Source organism: Agelaius tricolor, unplaced genomic scaffold (assembly GCF_023055355.1).
Source record: "Agelaius tricolor isolate 1412-34295 unplaced genomic scaffold, bAgeTri1.0.p SCAF_12, whole genome shotgun sequence".
Taxonomy (NCBI): Eukaryota; Metazoa; Chordata; class Aves; order Passeriformes; family Icteridae; genus Agelaius; species Agelaius tricolor.
Genome location: NW_027269272.1, coordinates 21,621,513 through 21,645,276, shown reverse-complemented (window position 1 = coordinate 21,645,276; position 23,764 = coordinate 21,621,513). Strand labels below are relative to the sequence as shown.

Genomic DNA, 23,764 nt, shown 5'->3' with positions numbered 1-23,764 from the left:
CTGAAAATTCTTTAGAGAATGTGCTATATAGAACTGTGTGTTCTTATTCTGAAAAAATATCTTCCATGCCAACTGTGTAACTATTATAGGTTATTTTGAACATTTTTAACTTTGGGTGAATCTCTGTAATGTGTTTATAATGTGTGTTTTCATTTTTCCTTTTCCTAGTGGTTTTGGGGAAGTATTCAAATGGATGCCAGAGCTGGAGAGTCCATGTATTTATTTGAGAAGGTATGTTGAACACTCACACAATGCACAGCATCTTTTGGTGGTAAAATCAGCATGCAACATAGTGTGCATGGGGCCAGAGATCAGATGTTTTAAAGCAGCATTTAAGTTCTAGGTAATCCATTATAAATTTTATACATAGAGTACTAATTTGGAATATACATAGGGTACTAATTTGGAATAGAAATTTCTTTCTGCTTCCCAAAGATTTTACTTTTAGTCAAACAAAACACCACTGTGGCTTTTATTTTAGAAAGGGAAACAAAAAGCTTCACCCATTTTCCCTTGGCTTCCCTAAGAAGTTTCCTTCTGTGTTGTGTGTGGATCTCTGTGAATCTCTGCACTGAGTTGCACTGGACACAGAGGATAAAGCCCTGAATGAAGTTTTCTTTCCCTGCAGTCGGAGAGCCCCGATTTCAAGAAGTCGGTGTCGCTGCTTTCCCTGAGCACGCCCAACAGCAACCGCAAACGGCGCCGCTTGAAAGAGACTCTGGCCCAGCTGACCAGGGAAACAGACATGTCCCCCTTCCCTCCTCGGAAACGCCCCTCAGCTGAGCATTCCCTCTCCATTGGGTCCTTGCTGGATATTTCCAACACTCCAGAGTCAAGCACTGCCAATGGAGGTAGAGCTAAAACTTTCCATTCAGCCACATTTAGTGGTTAGCAGCTCTTGCATGCAAGTGGAAATGGTGGTGGTAGAGAAATCTTACAGGTTCTGCTACAGATTTGCAGTGTAATTTCAGGCTTTTCCCTTTTCAAAGTGTGGAGGAAAAAGTTGGAGTGAAGAGTTGAGACACAGGCCAAGCTGCCTCTTGTCATCACAGTAAGCATGTTAGTATCTGAAGGAATAGATGTGGAGGTGATAAATAGGGAGTACAGTTGAGTGTTAATCCACAATGCTTGAAATACTCTGCTGGAAGTCTGTAGCAAATTAGCAGCATAGTCAACAGTAAATCATCTAAAATACTCTCCATAGGATACTTGGGAGAAAGAGGACAAAGATTCTTTTCTAGAGGAGTTAAAAGGGAAAGTTCCTGCAGGGCCCACTCTTAGGTCTTTGAAATGTTCTGTTGAGGCAACACTCTTTGTGCCAGCAAACTGTCATGTCTAAAACTTCACAAGAATATAAATCATCAATTGGTTTTGAGTCAATGGACAGAGTTTTAAATATCTCTGCACATGGCTCTTGTGAAGAGAAGAACTGCAAAATTTTGGGTTAGTTAAAAGCTGATACCCCAAGTGTTTTTTAAAAGGTCTGGTTCCATCGTACAGAGGAGGTATCTGGAGCTGCTACTGCTTCAAAAAGGCAAACTCAAATCACATAAGGGCTCCCAAAGAGGCACAACCTCTAAGTGATAATTCAGAAGGAATTGAGGGAAGATCAGCCTTCTTAGGTAATGCTAGTGCTCTTGTTACCCCTGGTAGGGAATTTTCTTCTAATCCAACAGCAGCAATTAGTCTCAAAACTTGCTATTTTGGAAACAACAGATAAGGTACTTATTTTATTGTTAACTATGGTATTAGTGAGCTTTGATATAAAAAAAAAGACATAGGTCTCTGAGATCCAATACATGAGCAAATATTTAAAACTCATGAACTGTTCCAGGTCCACCTTGGCTTTAGTTTTAAGAGAAATGACTTTCTTGAACCTTTCTCCTTCCCTCTATAGGATGAAATGTAAGTGGTATGTGGAAGGGCTGATTTTAGTAAATGGTTTTGAGCTATACACTTAATGCAAGGATGGCAGGAAGTAGAAAAGCACTTTTGTACTAGTGTATAAATAAGTAATGTTCAGCACCTGATCCTTGCTTCCTGCTAAAAAAGGAACTAATAATAGGGTCAAGTCATTGACCTGCCCATGAATGGCTTATTAGTTTCAGTCTAATTTTGAGGAATAATGTGTTACTGTTTTTCCATAAGTAGGCTGTAATAAAGAGCCATTTTCTTGGAAAAGCCCTGATAACTCTAGAATATAGCCTTTAAAAAAAACCCCAAACTTATCTTCACTTAAAAATTCTGCAGTTTTTTCTTTTGTCTTTGAAGATGAGCTTTTTTTAGGGACTCTATTGTAATAAAGCTCTGTTTCCTTTTGGGAATATCTCTTCATCAGAAACACCGAAATCCTGTGCAAGACCTTCCAAAAACTCCACTCCTCTTCCTCTCAAGCAGTCTGCAAGATGGCAGGTTGCAAAAGAATTGTATCAGACAGAAAGTAACTATGTTGATATTCTGACAACAATTATTCAGGTAAGATGGCTTTAAAGCCAGTCCAGGTCAAATGTAATAAGATAGCCAATGTTTATATCAATTAATATTTTCCATCTGTGATCTCCAGGCTTTTGAGGGCTTGGGTGCATCAGAGCTTCACAGGAAAATGACAATATAAACAGTCTCATGTAATTTTACTGACATATAGAAATACTCAGGTTCAGGTTGGAAAATACAATTTCTAGTCTGGGATCTGCAGTGGTAATGCAATATATATGGAAATTGGAAGTGTCAGGAAAATAAGATCTTCTTGAGTAATATTTTAGATATTAGTGAATAAAGAGAGATGGCAGAGGGGAAAAATATTTTTTTTTTTTGTTATCCCAAGAAGAGCAGAACAGCAAACGACTTCAGGAAGAGCTTAATTTCTTGCAAGTTTATTTCTATTGCAGCTGATTATCTACTTAAAGAATGAGCCAAGATGTGTGTGAGTAGAAAGAGATGAGAGGAGGTTATGCTGTAGAGATGTATCAAACTAAGTGTTTGTATCTTCAAACCACTCTCCAAAACCCACTCTTGCTGAATGGAGACATCTCAAGACTGTGACTGCAGGAAATTATGATTCAGAAGGAAAACACTGTTGCTTTCATAGCTATTTCCAACACAATGTTGGCAGTTGGGAGGGCATTAACTTTTTTTTCTTAATTCATCAGTTGTTTCAAGTTCCTTTGGAGAAGGAAGGACAACTTGGGGGACCAATCCTTGCACAGGAAGAGATCAAGACCATATTTGGCAGCATTCCAGATATTCTTGATGTGCACACTAAGATCAAGGCAAGCTGCACCTTCTCCCCTGCAGGGGAAGCTTTTGTAGAGGCTTTGAATCTTTTCTGCATGTTTTCATTGTGCCTGCTGGATAGGTATAAACTCTTCCTGGTGCTGTTACACTCTTTCAAATAGTGGCATCTGCCTATTCCTGCAGAATTTCTCTGTAGGCTTTTAAAGTAGAGAGACTTGTAGGCTACCTTCAGCTTGGTGATTTGTTTGTACAGGTTTTGTTGTTTTTTTTCCAACCAGTGGGGTCCAGTCTGGTTAACCACACCAGCTATTGATGTGTGCCCACTGAGACAGAGATGAAAGTAGAGCTGTGTGTCCGTGTGGCAAATTGAAGTCGCTTGCAGCAGAGAGTTTCTTTGATGTAGTTGTTGTGTTTTCCTTCATCTTTGGTGTTACAAAGATATGAGCAGTGGCAGCAACAAACCAATATTAGTGATAAATCCTTTTCACTGAAGGTGAATCCTTAACCTTCAGCTGTGCCCTCCTGTCCCTCTTATTATCTGATGGTGATTGAGCTTGATCCTTATCAAGCTCATATAGGCTTAACAGGCTTGGTCTCACTTTCCTTGACACCCTGGTGTAGCAAGTAAGTGGAATCTATCCTAGTTCTATTTCAATCCTGTCTTATAGACTTAAGTCCTAGATAAGTTGTGCAGTCTTAATTAGAATTGGTTCCACTGTCTTCTGTGTATCCTTTCTCAGTATTCCTTTGGGATGTGTTGTGTGTTGTGCTGGATGCAGCAGTGTCATCTTGCTGCAGAGTTGGCTAGTCCTGACGTGCTGCCAAGCTGTCTTGCACTGATTTACAGCTATATATTCATATTCAGTAACCCAGACATCTCTTGTTTTCAGCCCTCAGTAGGCTGGAGGGGCTGAATGTGAAATTGTACAGCTTTTAGGATTGCCTGTTTTGTCAGCACAAAAACACACCTAATGATGTGTGTTTGGCAAAATAGTGATCCCATTTAATGGCTTTATGCACTTTATGCTCAAAAGCTTGTTTTCTCCCCCCATCCCTGCATGTATTCTAGGAAGACCTGGAAGATCTTATGATAAACTGGACTGAAAGCAAAAGCATTGGTGACATCATTCTCAAATATGTAAGTTCCTGTTTCTTTCTTTATGCTTACAACTCTTATCTTGCCTTATGAACAATCCACTTCTAAGATCTAGCAAACACAAACCAAGCACTGCTGAGAAAGAGCTTCAACTTGTATCATTGTCTTTTTTATTTAGACTTTTCAGTCGAGTTAGGTCATACAATCCATGTCAAGTTTTAGTGTGTCTGTCTGTTCACAGGTATGAAGGATTATAACTACAAATAGCTACAGTTTGAGAACTGTAATTTGCAATGCTACAGACATGCTTTTTATTCAGACATTAAAAGCCACTTCCCAGCCCCTTAGCCATCTGCTGCCTCTGATCAATAGTAAAGAACTAAGAAAATAACTTTTCACAAACTTATGTTCTTTCTTCAAGACTTGAAACATATAAATGAATAAGGAGTCCTGTGTAGAGCAGGAAGGCTAAGTCTGGGACTGCAAAGAATTCTAACATAAATAGGTTGCTAGGTATCTTGTGATTATTTTGCTGATCTGCTGATTTTGAGAGAAATAGTGCTTGTCATTCAAAAGTTTTCAGTCTAAGGTATTGCTTCTGGTGGTTTAAAAGGTGACTGCAGTAACTGGTGAAAGTACCTGTCTGAAATTTCCAAAATTCTCACCAAAAGCCTCTTGCTAGGTGACAACCTGCCTCCCACTTGAGCTGCTCAGCAGCTTTTAAGATTGCCATGTTTGCTTGATGCTGGTGAGAGCAGCCTGCGTTTAATCAGCAGCATCAATCTGGGGCATCTGGCATGCAAAAATGTCTTGTTCTGAGAACACGTATGGGTTTACAACACATTTTTTATTATTCTTTATTGCAATGTGCCTTTGAGCAGCTTTGTATGGCTCAGGGCATATGAACATATGTACAAGGATACGTAATATGTAAAGCAGAGCCCTAACAGTTGTTTCTTTCAGTCAAAAGACTTGTTGAAAACATACCCTCCATTTGTGAATTTCTTTGAAATGAGCAAGGAGATGATTACAAGATGTGAAAAGCAGAAACCAAGGTTTCATGCCTTCCTAAAGGTGAGTGTCTGCAGAACTAACTCTGTGAGTAGAACATGGAGGCTGTTACCATGTTCTACTGAATGCAGTAGATGGAAGAATATTAAATTTTGAAAGCTTGAAGAAATGCAAACACCTCTTGGTGAGACAGAAATAGGAAGGATTTGAACTTCAATCCCTCAAGCTCCTCATAAGACCCTTTCAGAAAAAGTCTGAGTTCCTTCTCTATTAAACAGCTTTCAAGGTGGTTTGATTATATGCATTTGTTGCTGGAAAAAAGTTCCTCCCAAATACATCTCTTCTCTTTCTGTAAAGATAACTGGAGCTGCTGCTTTGGCTGGTCCCTTCCCTGTGAGACTTGTATTTCTGAAACAGCTTTTAACTTTCCTTGGGCAGCTGTGAAGCTCCAGGGAGGTACGATTTCTCAGCATTCTTGTGTCTAATGAATAGGAGCCTAACAGTGGAGATCTAACAGGAAGGTGATCTTCAAAGAAAGTTTTCTGAAGATGAGCCTTAAGACTCTTGATCTCTTCAGATATGTGTGTACTGTTAATAGTGCAGTGTAGCTTTAACTCCTATATCAAAATAGTCAAGTGTCAAACACTGACAGTTTCAGCTTGTGTTTTCTAGGAACTAGGAATTACATCCAAGTATTGATATCTAAAAGATGGGGAACAAATAAGAGACTGAGGTCATCCTCAGTCTCACTCCACATTAGCAGCTGGAACAAGAGCTGAAGGATTGATATGGACCCTTTAAACTAGACATTCTGAGAATATAAATCACTGTGTTCTTTTGAATAGAATGTGGTTTTTAACATGCTCTTTTAATGACTGTGGTAAACAATTCTCACACTTGTATAGCAATGCTAATTTCAAGGAAGGGAATTTTTCTCTGATCTTGTGCTTCTCTTGTGTATGTGTGTAAAAAAAAAAAAAAAAAGGTAAACATAATTTCCTTTTCCCCAGATAAATCAAGCTAAACCAGAATGTGGCCGCCAAAGCCTCGCCGAGCTCCTTATCCGTCCTGTTCAAAGGCTGCCCAGCGTTGCCCTACTACTGAATGGTAACCTAGAGATGTAATTTTTAATAGTTTGTCTGTGAAAGTATTAAAACCACAAGATGATGTCTACCTTTTGTCATCATTAGAAACAGCTTTTCTCATCTAAAACAAGCCTGATTATGTGAGTTAACCATGACTCCTGGCAGTCAGTGAGACCCACTACATAAGAAAGCATAAATTCTGTCTAAATTCCACTTGTTCATACATTTGTATGCAGGATACAGATAGAGGAACAGTTTGCTCTGACAATTCTGTCTCTTCAAACAAGAATATAATTGAGATTCAAATGAAACTAACATAAACTAGAGAGCAATTCATATTGACAAGGCTCACAGTTTCATGTGTTCCACCTGGTATCAACCACTTGCTGTAATAATGCTTTTGTTAATAAAGATAATAAAAAATCCACATCACCCTTTGCTTCAGGTGGAAAAAGACTTCTGCGCTTGTCTCTGCACCTCAATTTAATTTTTTTTAATAGTTTAAGGGTTTGGTTTCTGTATTGTATGTGGTTTTTATTTCTTAATGAGATGTCTGGACAGCTTCTGTTCCCCACTCAATCAGTGCTACTTGGACTCCAGGGTAGATTTGATGTCTTCAGTCAGCTTATCTTAACTCAGTTTAAGTTTGAGTTTTTCATGTTTCTTTTCAGGCACTTGTAATATGTATGGAGTTTTTATTTCTTTATATTTTTTTAATTGTAGATATTAAGAAGCATACAGCAGAAGAGAACCCAGATAAAATAACTCTAGAGAGAGCTATTGAATCATTAAAGGAGGTGATGACGTAAGTCATGTTGATTCTATGGAACATACTGTTAAACATACTGCAGTTACATCCCTCTGTTCCTCCTAAATTGTCAGTGTTATGTTGTCACAAGGAACAGTAAGTAAACATAACTGTAGGTGTTCTTCAGCCTCCTTTTGGCTGCTGTTGTCACTTTGGTGTTCTGTGCCAGAGCTCTGAAGGAGTCTGTGACATTTCCCAGCACTTGTACCTGAACCTCTGCTGACCCCCTGCCTCAGCAGGGACTGTCCCCAGTCCTCTCTTCTGTTCCAGCTCTTATTTCTATCTTTTCCCTCTGGAATGGAAGAGATGGGTTTTTGTCTTTAAATCTTACTTCTATGCATTATATCTACTGAAAGGACAGACATTTGGTGGGAGACTAGTTTTTCTTCTGGTCCTGTATTAGCTCTTCTTGGCACTGTTCCATGAGTTAATTAGCTGAAAGCTGAAGTTGTTTAGATTGGAAGTCTCACCTCTTTTGAAGTGTAGCGTATGTCTCCAGCAACAAGAACTCCTGCATTAATTGGATAAATGTTTGTCCAGTTTTAACAACAACTTTTAAATTGTAATTATTCTTGCATCTGCTCCTTGGTGAGCTGCAGTCCTGATTTGGAGGAGACAAAATGCAGGCTGTAAAGAACTGAGTTGTCTCTGGTTCTAAATGTTGCAGGGCAGGGGAGGGGAATCATGTTTTAACTGATGGGTGTGTCAAGTGCTGGTAACGTGACAAGAATAGTGTTCTAGAGCTGGAGTTTCTGATGTGATTTCATGTGGTGTTTGGTTATTTCTTCAGGCAAATGTGGCAAGTGCTGCTGTGTAAATTCTATCCCTGAATGTTTAGCTTTATTATTTTTGTATGTCTTAAATGCAGTGCATCCATTTACTGTTGCTTGCTATTGAAGATTAATATTATATGCTTTGCTCTCCTTAGACACATAAATGAGGACAAAAGAAAAACAGAGGCACAAAGGCAGTTCTTTGATGTTGTCTATGAAGTGGATGGATGTCCAGTAAGTGATTTCTCCAAAGCTGCAGATCTCTTAAATGCCTGCAGTACTTTGTTCCCTTTGCAAAAATGTGTGAGGCTACAATGCAATGGTGCTGGTTTAAACAGATTGCCAGTGTTAAGCTGTAAGCAAGCAGTAATCCACCCCTTGAACTAAATGCTTAATGAGCTTTTTGCTTTTGTCATTTAGGCCAATCTCCTGTCCTCCCACCGCAGCTTGGTGCAGCGTCTGGAAACTGTGGCACTTGGGGATGACCTCTGTGACAGGGGAGAGCAGGTCACACTCTTTCTGTTCAATGATTGCCTAGAGGTAAGGTGGCTATACCAGCACATCTCATGAACTGAATTGTAAAAGGCTTGACACTACACATGAATATAAATAAGTGTTATTTAAGACCTTTTGAGGCAGAATTCTAAGTCACAGATTGCTGATAGGTCAACACATGCTGATATTTCTGTTCCATTAACTACTGTATAAGCCTCTCATGGCTGAGAGGTGTTAATGTAGCCTTTTATGCCTTGCAGCCAGAGTAAAAACATAAAAGCAGCTTAATATGTTAAAAAATGTTTATCTGAATAGCACTTTGAGTAGCACCAATGGATGAAAAAGTGCTGGAGTCTTTGGCTCATCAGGTTGTTTTTCCTTTTAAAGTTTAGTTGTATATAATGGGAGTGAATGGCCTTGGTAGACCTGTCTGTTCTTAGGCTACCAAAAAACCAAGGTTGTAATATATGCCTTAAACCAAGAATATGTTAGGAAGAACTAGAGGGGAAGAATAATCTGAGTTTTGGAGACTAATGTGGAAGAACTGAATTTATAAAAGACATTTTCATAAAGTACTTGTTGCTGTCTGCAGCAGTGAAGAACACCGTCTTCATAGAAGACCAACTCTAAAGTAATTCAAAATTAGTGCTGTCCTAAGCAGCACTTAGAGACAAAATCCTGTTCTTGTGACTAGTGATGAACTCTCCCTGTTGAGTTGACTCAGTTTCATCACTTCTCATAAAGGAAGGAAAGGAAAATAAAACCACTTTAATTAAAGCTTTTTGGCTTGTCTCTTGGACAAGAGACAAACAACAAGATGCATTACTTTAGCACACAAGTGCCTTACATGTTTTTATGCAGAGCCTGCTCAGTGGCTGCATGCATAAGCAACAGCAAGTGATATTTCTAGGACATAACACACCACACCTTATGTTGGATCATGCATATAGATGTTGTCTTTTCTGTTTAAATCTAGGCTACCTTGTGGTAGATTTCAAAGGACCCTTGTTTGTTATGCAGGGTAGAATTGAGATCTGTAATGCAAAACTACTTCCTCTCTAGGTATTTTTTAAAAATTTATTGTATTTTTCAGCTGAGTGTTTTGATGCCAAGTAACAAATATTGTTGAGCCACTTGGGTTCTAGGCAGTGAAGAGTGAAACAAGTGAACTCCTTTAAGATTTATGTGGTAGAGTAGCAACATTTTCTGTGTCTGGTGTAACAGGCAAAAAAGGTAAAAAATATAGAAAGGAAAGGAAATAATGTCAAGAGCTCTTCCAACTGACCCTTTCTATTCTATTTAACCACAGATTGCAAGGAAACGGCATAAAGTTATTGGAGCTTTCAAGAGTCCCCATGGCCACACAAGGCCTCCTGCATCTCTCAAGCATGTTGTTCTCATGCCTCTCTCCCAGATCAAGAAAGTCTTGGACATCAGGGAGACAGAAGGTCTGTGTGCTTTGAATGCTGTGCTAGCTAATTAAACTGTTTCAGGGTGTGACAGAGGAAGCTCTGCTGTTGTGGGATGGAATGCTAAGGTGTATTTATTGTATGGTATGTTAGGTATGTGATTTTAGTAAAAGCTTCTGTTTGAATCTCTGTATGAGCTTGAGAATTCCTTGTACTGATGCCCTTTTGGCTTTTTAAGAATTGCTGCAGGATGCTGAATTTGGCAGAACTGATGGCATTAGCATAAGCCAACCAATTGGCAGTGTGAAATAAACAGAGTTAAACACTTGACAGCTCTGGATTTACAAAATAAAACCAAACCTCAAACTTCAGCCCAGAGCATTAGACTGGCCAGAGAAAAGTGCTGTTGGTGTGAAACCAAATTTTCTTCTAACTGGTGATGGTGCTAATGCTCAGGAGAAGCTGTGCTTGGCATCTTAAAAGATGACTTAATTTCTGTCTGCTTTGCCATACTGCTCCAGCATTGATAGTGACTTATAAAGAATCTAGTCACACCAGTTTCCTCTCCTGGCAAGATTTGGTGTTTCACTGTAAGTGATGATATGCACATCATGTGTTCTGCTTTATGTACTCTGAAGCACCTGAACACAGAAACCCCATTAAGAAGAGAAATGGCAAAGAGGGTAGGTGAGGCTGACTGCTCTGCAGATTATTTGGTTGATGAGCTATTGCCTGAATAGATGATTGCAGCCTCTTGATGATGGCTGTGGACAGAACTCTGCTCTTGCAAGTGATACAAGAGCTAGTGTGTAAATAAAGACAAAATCATCACAGCAAATCATGTTGTCTCTAGTTCCCTCTGAATTATATGAAAAAATTATTATTCTTTTTATTAACTCCTTGCCTTTTTTTTTTTAACGAAATGTAGATTGTCAGAAAGCTTTTGCCTTAGTTGTGAGGCCACCTACAGAACTCAACAACAAGCTGCTCAGTTTCCAGATGACAACTGAAGACCCTTGCAAGGAGGACTGGCTGAAGATGCTGTGTCGGCACGTGGCCAACACTATTTGTAAAGCAGATGCAGTAAGTACTCTGGAACCATGCTGCTGATTGAGACTTCTCCCTCTTTTTGGCTTTAAGCACCTGAAGTAAAAGAAGTTAATAGTGGACATGCCTGAGGTAAAGTAGAGCAGAAAACATTTGTGCTAGCATGCCTGCAAGTGAGTGTTAAAAGGTAGAAAAGGAAACAGGCTGGAAGTTAGTTTGTGCAGAAGCTAAGTAGTGCTTAAAAATCAAAAATTATTTATAATTAATTTGTGATGGTAAAAGGGTATGATTCAACTCTGCACTGTAGTTCCAAGAAGAATTGGATTTAGCTTGCTTCTTTCACAGCTCTCTTTGAATTTACAATCCCAGTGTTGTTGATCATTTGTGTTGGATTTACTCTGTTAGTTTGAGTTCTTTGCTCCACACCTTACCTCCACTATAATGCAAGAGAAGTGAAGCATCTTCCTCACAGAGACAGAAATCTACAACCTTAAAACAAGGAAATAAAAAAAACAGTGAAATAAAGGAGGCACTGGCCTTGTCACATTTCTAGAAATTCAGCGTGTGGGCTTTCTATAGGCAGAAAACCACTAATCTGAGGAGTAGATCCTCTCCAATTACAGCAAGAGGCTTTCAGCTGATGTTTTAATTATGTAAAAGTCTATGCATATCAGTCATCTCAATTTGCTGAAAATACGTGCAATACATACAGCTGAAGCTACTTGGTGTAAACTGGAAATGCTTTATGTTCTGCAGTGCAATATTTGGTTGTGATTTTTAAAGGCATGCTTGTTACAGGAGAAGTAATTAAGTAATGAAAACAGCATCTTAGTTTTATTTTGTGTGTCTTGTGGTCTAGGGACTTAGGAATAAGACTTGGGCTTGGTGGTTTCCCTTCCCTTCTAGGTACTATGTATGAAAAGTGTTGATGTGGAAGTGTTAATTTTCTTTACTCTGAGTTGCCTATCTTCAGTATTTTGTATGACATATAACTTGGATTTTTAATAGAAATTAAACCTTTGTGTAATAAATGTATAGTTCCCTCTTGTCCCCAGACAATCATATACTGACAAATTGTAACCTACTTTGCTGAATCCCATTAGTTATAATTTCTGTATGAACTATATAATACTTCTTTCTTGCTTATTTAAATGTCAAATTGAGCTTCAATTTAAGCACTTTTGCCTGGTTTTATACTTCTAGAGCATCATGTGAATGGAGATAACATTGACTTTGCCACCTGGTGGCAGCAAAGGCTTTGGCTACTCTTCCTTAGGCCCTAGGAATGGCAATAAAGCTGCTGACTGGCGTCCTTCTATTTTTTTTTTTAAGTGTAAAATGTGTTTTCTCAAAATGCAGACAACAAACAGCAAGAATCATCCCAGCAACTTCCCATGTGTGCCCCCTCTATCCCCCACGTTTTGTAAGTAGGTAGCCAGAGATTGCTTTGCAATGCTGGAGTTAAAGAATGAGGCATGAGAAAACCCAAAAACTCCTGGCTATTCTGCAACATGTATTGCACTTAAGCTGAAAGGCTTTAGTCTTAATGTTTGACAGCTGGAGCTCTCAAGATTTCACTTCAGAAATGTGCTAGATGTGTCAGTGGAATAAAGCAATGTTTATCTTGGAAACTCTCTGGGGATGCCTCAGAACTACTGCCTTTAATTTGGTCAGCCCTGGACTTGAAACTGAATCAGACAAACTGAATGTGAAACTACTGATGAAGTGGTTTCACAAACTGATTGCACCAGCTGTTGATCTAACAGAATGGCTTGAAAACAAATAGCTGCTGGAATGTGTAAAGAATAAATATGAAATATGGCTATTAAACCCTCTAAATCTGACCTAATGCACTAGAAAACTATATTTTGGCAAGTGCTGATATTTGACCGCTATTAAGACTATTTTTGTCTGCAGGAAAATCTCATTTATGTTGCTGATCCTGATTCAGTTGAAGTAAACACTAAAGATATGGACAGTACTTTAAGCAGAGCATCCAGGGCAATAAAGAAAACATCAAAAAAGGTAAGATAGTGCTTTTTATCCAGAGAATTGTGCTGGGATTCCTCTTTTGGTTTGTAGTATTTACAGTAGTGACAGGAGAAACTTAATCTGAACTAAAACTCTTAAATATAATCTCCTTAAAGAAAGAAGGTGAGGGGTGTTTTAAGGTTTTGGAATATCTGTATATATAGTCTTCAGTATTACAGTCATAAGTATTATGTAGTTATTTTTCAGTCTGTTATGGAACTTAGGCTGTTTAATACTTTGAGTCTTTTAAATATAATGCAAAATTGAGAAGCAACTTAAGAAAGGAGGGGAGGCCTGACTCTGCTGGACTGAGGGATGTGGGGAGATTCTCCCTGAATCTGTGCCCTCCTCTCTCCTTCCTATGTTGTCCTCATATTTGGACAGAATGAGAAGAGCAAGGATGATGGGAAGCCTTTAAAAGTCAGATCACTTTAGGTGTGGGTGTTTGGCTGGTTGTGATCCAACCACCAACACTTGATGCACATCCCAGAGATTTTCAGAATGGTAGCCTGTATAATAGCAGTTATTACAGCCTGGTTTTAGTCAGTGTTTAACCACTTGTCACCCTCCTCAGGTCACAAGAGCCTTTTCTTTCTCCAAAACGCCCAAGCGAGCTCTGCGCAGGGCTCTGATGTCTCACAGCGCCACGGAAGGGCGGAGCCCCAGCTCCAGCGAGAGTTACCTCGGCAGCCGCCTGACCAGCACCTCCTCCCTGGCGGTGAGTGAGCCGTGCCCCCAGGGCAGGCACCTTCTCAGCATCGCCCTCCTTTCGTGCCTGCTGCTGCTGCTCTCACTTTAGCAATTCCAACATCCACAGTGGGGAAAAAATATTCTTAACTGCTTTCATAGAGATATTATTTTCAAGAGCTGTTTAATGAGAAGCCTTGCTTCTTAAAAATGCATAAAAATCTTGATGCACTAGAAACTGGGGGTTGACTTACACATTTAAGTTGAAAAATCTCACCAATCTTTTTTGCTCAGGATGGAATGTTTCCTCTTCTGAGAGAGTGAGAAAGTTTCAACACAAGTCTTATATTGGTTCATGCTTTTGATTTTGAACACTAAGTAGAAATGTGGTGTACAACCCTGAATAGTGTGGTGAATGATTTAGTCAAAGTAGTGAGAGACAGACATCCTGTGAAACAAACTGGGAAGGAAGGGTAGAGAAACATAGATGCTGCAGTCTGCAAGTTTGTAAACAACAAGGGAATTATCTCCTCGTGAATGTTTAAGAAAACTTGGTAAAATAAAATATTGTTCTACGTATTGCAACTCTTCTGCAATGCCTTGGCTGCTTGTTACAGCTTTCTCCTGCTACATTAGGCCAAACTCAATTTCCTAATACAGTCTAGTAAAGCAGACTAGATTTGGAGGAATCTTTTTATCATCTTTGCTTTTTATTATAGTGTATTAGTAAATTTGTTGAGTGAACACTTACTGTCTAGTCTGTAGTATGTGGGACAGAAGGCCAAGAAAAGGGAATCCTTTTCATCTTTCTATTACTGACTGATGTGTCAGTACTTCAATATTGAGGTAATTCACTATGTTTGAGTGGCCATTAAATTGTACAACATAAAGATATAGCCCTGCTCTCCCACATGAGAAAATATGAAGCAGTAAGGGAGGAAGTATCACAGCAGACTCCCTTGCTTTAGAGGAGATAAAAAAAAATCTACCAATGGGGCTCTAGCCTAATTTCCTGCAGAGGGACTTTCTTCCTTCTCTTATGATTATGGCAACAATTGTTTTTGCATTCTAATTTGTCTTCATTTTGATACAGCACTGTATCTCATTTCTCATGAACTTGCAAGTTATGTACTTTTCATTTTGTGCATATCTACCCCAGACAAAAATACATGTTTTCCACAAAATCTTAGAAACTTGCAAAACCGTGTTCCTGTTCCAGATTCTTCCCAGACCTCTTGCACCTGTGGTAATAAGCTGCAGCTTGGCAGCAGATGATGTGTTGTGATTTTTTAACCAATGCCACACACCACTGAACTTGAATAAAACTTTTTTGGTTCAATTGTAAGGTTGAGGGGAAAAGAGGTTTGGATTCCAGCCCCTCAAGTTGGAATACCAGTGTAGTTGTTGATAGGAAACTAAAACTGCAGGAAACCTGTCTGAGTCCATTAAGAGTCAAAGCTGTTATTGTTGTAGTTAAATTAAATCTTGGCCTACACTTATGTAGGAATTTCTGGTGCAGAAAAAAACCATAGAGTAAAAATATCAATAAAGCTTGGATACTTGAGGGTTTTTTCCTTGTTTGAACTAACTCTTAAATCCCTCCTAATTGTAGATTGCTCGTTCCTCTTCTATGTGCAGCCTAAGTGGATCTGCCAAATGTGCTGTTAATGTCCATCACTCCAGTTCTGTTGATTGGAGTTCTCAAAGCTCCAAGCCTCGACCTGTGCTGTGTCCTGGCTCTCCAAATACTCATCTTCCAAATGCTCTAGAAGCAAAAGCCTCTTCCAACTTGGAAAGCTTAAATGGTCATGCCTTGGACAGACCATGTGCTTTCCCTGTTGTTACTGCCACTTGTGCTGATGCTGGAGCTGATAACCAGCGTGGTGCTGGGAAATTCTGTGCATCAGATCCTGACTGAAGTGAGCAAGAAATCCTGAGTGCTGTAAGCTAAGAGAGCATGGTACAGCTCTAATGCACAAAGGGCTTCAAGTGGTGTTGGGCTCTTCTTAACATCCTCTAATGCACAGGGTTGTTTTTTAACATCCTGTAATGCACAGCACTCACATGTGGTTCTGTTTTACCTGTGGGTTTAGTTTTTTATTCTCTATCTGTAAATAAAAAAAAAAAAATCTGGTATAAAATACTGAAGCCTAATAAGAGCTGCTCTATGAAGAGGAGTTTAGGATTAAATTTTCAGATATTGCCAATGACTGCAAATGGAGGACATGCCATAAACAGGCATAGGGCTTGTTCATAGTGAAGTGTGTATTCCCTTACTTGCCCAAAATATCCCTATTTAAAAGATTCTTGAAGCATGCAGGTGCATCAGCTGCCCAACTACCATGACCTGTTGATGTGCTGAGAAGCTTGGCTGGCTGTTTAAGAGCAACAGAGGATTGCTTGTGCAAGTATCTTGAGGTCTAATGTGAAAAGAATATAAAATCTCAGCTAATCCAAAGAGGTTTACTTTTAGTGCTACATATTGATGTGTTGGTTTCACAGTAATTAAGTCTCAGAAGCAGCTTATTCTCCAAGCATCAGAAAAGTCAGCTTCTTGCCTAGTGTGTGCCCATCCAGGCACAGCTAAAGCAAGCTCTGACAAATCATTGGGATGTCTGTTGCCTCCTGCAGCCAAGGAGACATGTGTTCAGCATCTCATTTGGGGCTCAGAGCTGATGATTATACAGAAAGTTGCAGGATTGGAGGGGGAGCTCTGTTTCTCTAAGAGATTATTGTAGTGTATCTTGCCTTCATTTTGGAGGGAGATTACTGCAAAAAGTGATGCAGGATGTATACTAATACTTGTTAACAGCCACTGTTCAAAAACATGTTCTTGCATTCCAAATCTCTCAAGGCTGGTAACAAGGAAAAAAAAAATCTATCTTCTGTAGTTTTTAAAATGTGTTAAGTTCAAACTCTAGAAATGCTGAATCATTAATTTCAACAGCTGCCAGTCTTTGAGATCTGCACTCATGCATTCCTTGTATGATATGTGAAGGCTGAGAAATGTCTGCTGAACTATTGAGATTGGCTCATATATGATCAATAACATTTTTTTTTTGTCCAACAGGGTGTTCCTTCTCCTTCCTTGGTCAGCCTTCCCTCGATCTTTGAGAAGAGGAGTCACACATTAAGCCGATCCACAACCCACTTGGTGTGAGGCAGGTGGGGCAGACTCTGCTCTGTGGCAGTGACTGACAGGCAGGAGGCTGGGCAGTGACTCTGACTGACATTTATGGTACCTTAGTCATTAGCACTTAGCCATGATTAGCAAAATGTTAGATGACACTAAGTTAATCACAAGGGGGGTTTAGTTGTGTTGAAGCAGACCAGCCAATCAGTGGAATAAGTGACTTGGCCTTCATTTGAACACAGCATTCCCTTGTACAGATTTATTTCCTTACCAGCATAACTAAAACATTTTCTTCTATGGAAATTGTCCCCTCCAGGCAATAAACTGGTTTGTCAGATCTTGAAATGAAGAGGATGATCACATAATTTACTGCTAGTTTGGATGACTCTTATGCTTGCCTTACTTCATCTACTGGCAGAGCATTTTAATGTTTGAATTGTGGATTTCTTAAATGGAGATACATTATGAAGTACCTGACCCGTCAAGTATGACAGTTAACCTGTTGTACAGCTGCTTATTCCTGATATTTTATAAATGTAGTTGTTTATAATTAAATAGAATTGAGTTTTGTGATTATGATCTCCTGCAGCCTCACTGTAAACACAGTGGTATGAGGAGCTTTGACCACCAAAAATGATCAATTGAATTCTTTGTCTTGCTTTGAAGTGAAAGTCTGAGGAAAAGAATTACACTCCTCTTTAGCAGGGTTGTTAAAAAAACCAAACCCCCACACATTCCCCATACTTGGTTAACAAATCATTATTTAATGCATAGGATTATTGGTGTGACATTGGAACTTCAGGGTCCAATTTTGGCATGTCAAATTTTGGTGTACAACTCCTAAGGCTTTTAGGTTTTCTCATGTATTTATGTCTTCCTTTAAAACTATGTTCACTTCTGTCATCTCTGAACAGTTTGTACCCTGCAATGCACTCTCACAAACTATCTGAATATGTAAATTTCTGCATTTCATTAACAGTTCAACTGTTGGTATTAGCAGGAGTTCACAACTTCTGGTTTCTTTTTAACCACCTGTGTTTTGTCTTGTATCTATATGTAACTAGTGATGCATTTGAATGTGTCAGACTGCACTGTTTTTTATATCTCTTTGTGTCAATCTGAGCAATGTAAATAAACTGTTTAAAATAACACTGCTTCTGGCTTTGCTAAACACGCTTTTATGAAAGTTTACTTTTTTATGTGGGAAAAAAGGGCATTTTTGGGCTCCAGCCTACAACTGTACTCTGATTATCCATGTAGTTATTCCTAATAAAGTATATCACTTGATAGGCCTGAATCTTTTTTTGTTTCATCTTAATATATTCATGAATCTCCCCTGGATCTATGTATCCAGTCCATGGTTTGGGTTTTCTTTTTTTTTTTTTTTTGGTCCTTGTCCATTCAGAATAACCATCTGAGCTGAATGTGCACAGACAATTCTATCAAAAAGTGGCTCTAGAAAATAAACTATTCAATAAATACTATGCCAAAAATCCAACAACAGTTCTTGTTTCTGTTTCTTTTGTTATTTTTGGAAGGGCATCTTCAGCCTGCTAACTTCTGTACAAACTTGGAGCACTGTCAGCCTGTCACAGTGCTCAGTCCTGCTCTTCAGTTGTTGCAGGTTGTAATGGAGGGAGCAGTTCTGCCCAGACCTGCTAACTCCTGGAGCTTTGGCTGTGACTTTATCCACTCCTACATTGTGGATGCATTATCTTAACCTCTTATGTCAAGTTTCAGCAAGAGCTGCTTCTACTTTTATGAAAAAATAAGTGTACTGTTAACAAATGTTGGCGTCTGCTCAGTATTTCTCTTGATGGGAGAGTGTTTTGCAGCTGAAACAGCGGCAAAATCTTGAGTAAGAGGACAGAACAGGCTGGGAGGTGGAAATGAACTTGCAGAGTTAAAAAGGTAATCCAGAGTAACAGAAACAAGCCAAAATATGGAATTTTTACAAATGAGAAATTTGCCCCACCTTTTCCATTTCCAGTGTTACATGTACTTGTAGCATTGGAATGAGTACATAATTTTGGAGGCTATTTTGGCTGGTGTTCTTTGAAATCTGAAGTGAGACTGCTTCCCCAAACCAGAATTTTAAACAATATTACTTTGACCATCTCATGCCATGGGATGTGACTTATTGGGTAGCAGTAAGCATCTGGTTTTTTAAAACACCTAGCTTCAGTCATGATACAGACAATTCACATCTGAATAATTTTTTAAACTTCAAATTTGGACAGTTTAGTAGAATTCAGTACAATTTCCTCAGTCCTTTTGTTGAGATTTCTGAATTGTAAGACTGTAAGATCTGTTCTGCAACTCTTTTAAGGAAAATAAACTGGGATAAAAAGGACATTTCTTTCTAATATCTCTGTGCTACAGTGTCAGCCAACAGATGTTCAACATACAGAATTTTGTCATTTAGAAAAACTGGAATTCTGAAGAGGATGTCAAAAGATGGCTTTTGTTTAAAACACAACCTTTTTTGTGGGCTGTACAAAAACAGTTTAATGAGCTGCTCTCAATGCTGCAAGAATCCTCTTAACCATTGCTCTAAATTGGTAATTGAAGGACAGCTGCCAAAGGAAAAGGTCGTCTTTTGGGTGGGTGTTTGGTGGCATGATGTTAAAGGAAGCAAGAGCTTGTTTGCTTGCTTAAAAAAATTAGAAGAGCCCCAAGAAGAGACTGGAGGAAGTCTGGAGCCTAGAATTCATAAATGTGCACTCACAAACTATTAAAGCATTAATGGTTAATCCTTTTATAGGTTCTTGTTCAAAGGGAAAAGGTGGAGATCTCACAGCAGCTCGAGAGCATCTGTTTGCAAATTTGTTGTAGATTCAACAGGACAGCTTGACCTGTGCTTTGCAGAGAAGTAGTTGCTGTTTCAAACGCAGAGCTGCAAACTCCTCTGCGAGATGGATGTTTACAGCTCTGAAAGCCAGCCCTCAGAGACAAAGAGGGGCAGCTAGAATGTACTTTAAAACACAAAAGCTTTTGAAAGCTGAAAATGCTGGCTGGGGTGAAGGCAAACTGGTGCCACGTTCTTTGCCTTGGGACCGGTTTTGAGCACAGAGCCAGAAACCCGCCCGCTCGCAGCAGTGAGGAGAGCTGAAATGGAAACGGGAACACCACGAAAACAAACTAATTAAACATGTAGCGAAATAGATGTCACTCTGTCAGATGTTAGGCAAACAACAGCAATGTTTTGTTAAGAACATTACCACTACTGAGGGCAGAATTTTCAGCTGGCACAGAGTATTCTGTCAGCCTCTATAGAAGTGCAACCAGGCCTTTGTCTACTTAATTTAGGCAGTTAGAAGTGTAATTACCACCCTACCTGCAAACTGTAATTAGTTTAAGCTGTGTTGATGCCTTTATCAGCTGATCCATACACTGACAGTGACTTCAAGAACAGAGCCTGACTATTGTGGGAGCTATCCTCTGTTTAGTAAGTTATTACATATAAATATAAAAATATAAATAAATATATATTTTATATATATTTATATATAAAAATATATATTTATATAAATATATTAAATATATATATAAATATATATATATATGTTTGTGTATTTAGATGAACAAAAGATTCCTACAAAGATATATGAAGCAGCCTTTTATTTTTACCCCCTGTAGGGAGGCCTAAAGCATGTACTTTATATGAGTGAAATTAAGGAATTAATGTTCTGATATTTATACTAACATGGGTAAAAAGAGGAGAAGCTCTATACCTCATTCCTCCTCTTCCCCCAGCTCCTCAATTTCTTTAAGGGCTGAAGAAAAAGAGGCTCTTGGCCTAATGCTGGAGTGCTCAGTTTTGCTGCTCAGTCTCAGGAGTGCCAAAGAGCCCATCCTGGCTTGGGGGAAGTAAAATCTTGCACCGACCAAAGCCCATGAGCAGGTTGTGTTCTGCTGCTCCCGCTCAGGTTTCTCTGGCAGCAGCTCTGAAGATCAGTTAAAAGAGGATTTTTACACTTCTCTCACCTCCTTCTCCATCCAAAATGCAACAACCTGGTAAGTACACTATCAAATTTTTAATGGATTCTTTAAAATGGAATTGAGTGGAATATAGAAAGTACTGCTTGAGCTCTTGGAGATTTTGAGTTGTGCACAGTTAACAAAGTTAATGCTTGTTAATGTTTATTTGTCAGTGTCTGGATATGCCAACTGCCTCTTGTCAATATGCAACTTGTGTCTTCACCCAAACCATTAGTGGTGCAGTGGTTGTGTTGGATTGTGAACTCCTACACACTTTTCAGTGGTTTCTCCAGTGTTTCAGCCTGGAGGGAATGTAAATATAAGCATAAATGGTTTTGAAAGTGTGCCTTTTTTCTGTGTTTCAATGGCTCATGCATAAGAGTTGGTATGGCCGACAAATCAGCACTGATTGCTAATTAAAAAGTGGAATATATTAAAGGAGTTGCACACTTCCACTTCTGCCTCCAATTGAAACCCTGGCTGTATGAGTGTGTGCTAGGGAAGCTCTAATGGATACAGTCTAATTACTTGCCATTTTTGCTTTGACTTAACAGTTCATGAATTACAGTAACTCTGACTAACAGATCACTGCTGATTACTAATTAAATGGCAGAATTTGGTTTTATGCACTTCCAGCTATTACGCCCACAAAAAGTGACATTCCCCATCTTAACAAAAAAGCTTTTTCTCTGCTTGTTTGTTGATGTGTAAAAGCTGATATTATTGTCCCTTTGGAAAAGAAAAGTTCTTTGGGCACATTTAACAATAGCAGTTGATAAATACATTTCAAAAGTAAAGTTGCTGCTATGCTGCTATAAATGAGGCTTTGGGGGAAAGTGTTCAAGGCAGCTGTGCTGTTTTTGGCTGGGGCAGGGTTAATTCTTTTCACAGTGGCTGATGTGTGGCTGTGCTTTGGATTTGTGCTGGGAGCACTGTGGATAACTCAGGGATGTTTTGGTTATGGCTGAGCAGGGCTTACACAGAGCCCGCAGAGCTGAGGCCTTTTCTGCTCCTGGCCTCAACCCCACCAGCCGGGGGGATGCACAAGGATTTGGGAGGAGACAGAGCCAGGCTAGCTGGCCCCAATGACCCAAGGGATATTTCAGACTGTGATGCCGTGCTCAGCATAAAACTGGGGAAGAAGAAGGAGTGGCAATGTTCAGAGCAATGGCTTTTGCCTTCCCAAGTCACTGCTGTGTGTGATGGGAAGTCACTGTTATGGCTTTCCCAGGGATGGCTGAACACCTGCCCACCCATGGGAAGTGGGGATTGAATTCCTTGTCTGGCTTTGCTTGTGTGCATGGCTTTTCCTTCCCTTATTAAAGCGTCTTCATCTCAGCCCACAAGTTTTCTCACTTTTTCTTGTCTGATTTGCTCTCCCTCCCACCTGGGAGGGTGAGCGGCTGATGGGGCTGAGTTCAACCATGACAGCAGCACCAGGACTCCGTGGTTCCTGCCACTCCCATCCCTTATGGATCACCTCAGCCCTCCTTAAATGAGCCCACAGAACAGAGTTTTAATCCTTTAGCTACAGGAGGGGATAATTCATTCCTTGCCACAGGGACTCTCCAGGTCACTCAGACAGTTGAACAAATGGATTGACTTCCTTTCTCTTTATTTGCCTTTTCTATTCAACATACCCAGAATTTAATCTGATTCCTGACAAGATCAGTACTCTCCTAATTTGTGATATGTTTTAATTTGTGATAGTGATCTGTAGAGATCAGCTGTTGAGGCTGGCAATTCTTCTCATGATGGTGTCTGCCTGCTGCTGAATGGCAGTGGGTAGAGTAATGGAGAGCCTGTGAATGGCATAACTGCTATAACCCTTGCTGAATGCAGGGAATATTGAACTTGCAGAAATATTCAGTTTTATCCCAGGCAGAGAATTAGACCTCGTTAAAATTGCCACCAATCTTTTCAAATCAAAGACATGGAAGCCTGATAAACTTTTCTTTATGCTGGTTTCACCTTTTACAGAAACACAGCAAAACTTTTATCCTAAAAAAAAAAAAAAAAAAAGACTGCTCTTCTGAAAAGAAATTATGCTTCTCTAATATCTTTCAGTTTGTGAGCAGGCCCCTAAGCATGTGAATATTTCAATATGCAGTTTATAAAAATCCATCAGAGATAGTGCTCAAGAGCAAGGGTCAAAAGAAATGGTATGATACTTGAGATCCCATATATCAAAAAGCTCAGTGTAAGAATCCTTGGCATATAGGTGATCTTAATGGTCCCTTCTGGACTTAAAATGTATTACAGAGAGAAACTATCAAGTCATTTTTATAATTTAAAGTTTTATCTTTTCCTTGTTAGTAATTCTTCTTGTCTGAATATCATTGTTCACCTTAAGCAAAATAGAGAATATATTATTAGTGGAAGGTAATAAAAAGGACTCAGTGTTATTGCGGTCACTACCCGTAATAAATGTAAAATTTGGTGTTCCAAAGGGTGTCAAAAAGGTCCTTTTCTCTTTGTTTCCATCTAAAGTATTTCTTAGCATTGCTAGCAATAGTAACTCAGAGCAACACATTTCTACAAAGACAAGAATATGGTAGTGTCTGAAAAAACAAACTATCCCAGGTCATCATAAACGAACCACTGGAGTGATGGTTAGAAAATCTTTATGAGCAAGAGAAGCCCATGTGAAATTGTGAAATTAGGACTTTTGACTACAAGGCCTCAGAAAACAGTTTCTGATACTTACCTGTAACTCTGTGTTGTTCATAATGGTTTTATCTTTAAAAAAAAAAAAAAAAAAAAGAGATTGGGAGATTTTAAAATGTGTAGCTATCCAGAGAGATGGGGCAGTTGCTTTCAACAGGCATTTTCACTGAGACCTACTGTGCCTCACGTTCTCCATGTGCCTGAACATGTGAGCTCTGCCTGTCCTTGTAGTCTTGGTGAGTACTGAGATGAAGTTTTCTGCTGCTGACAGCCCACAGGATGTAAAAATTCCAGCATTTGCTCTCTT

The 23,764-nt window shown here is 39.3% G+C and overlaps 1 protein-coding gene across 5 annotated transcripts in view; it reads left to right on the top strand.

Moving 5' to 3' along the window:
* The window catches only part of ECT2 (epithelial cell transforming 2), a 31,089-nt gene extending 12,473 nt beyond the window's left edge, over positions 1–18,616 (top strand). For all 5 annotated transcript variants that reach the window (XM_071438058.1, XM_071438061.1, XM_071438057.1 and 2 more), the window contains 15 exons: positions 169–231; positions 629–851; positions 2,339–2,475; positions 3,150–3,269; positions 4,304–4,372; positions 5,294–5,404; positions 6,352–6,448; positions 7,150–7,231; positions 8,163–8,241; positions 8,428–8,547; positions 9,812–9,950; positions 10,840–10,994; positions 12,876–12,983; positions 13,564–13,707; positions 16,747–18,616. In XM_071438058.1, the coding sequence (XP_071294159.1) occupies positions 169–231; positions 629–851; positions 2,339–2,475; positions 3,150–3,269; positions 4,304–4,372; positions 5,294–5,404; positions 6,352–6,448; positions 7,150–7,231; positions 8,163–8,241; positions 8,428–8,547; positions 9,812–9,950; positions 10,840–10,994; positions 12,876–12,983; positions 13,564–13,707; positions 16,747–16,836 (1,737 nt within the window). In that variant the 3' untranslated portion in view covers positions 16,837–18,616. The remainder of the gene's footprint in view (positions 1–168; positions 232–628; positions 852–2,338; positions 2,476–3,149; positions 3,270–4,303; positions 4,373–5,293; positions 5,405–6,351; positions 6,449–7,149; positions 7,232–8,162; positions 8,242–8,427; positions 8,548–9,811; positions 9,951–10,839; positions 10,995–12,875; positions 12,984–13,563; positions 13,708–16,746) is intronic.
* The last annotated feature ends 5,148 nt before the right edge of the window (positions 18,617–23,764 follow it).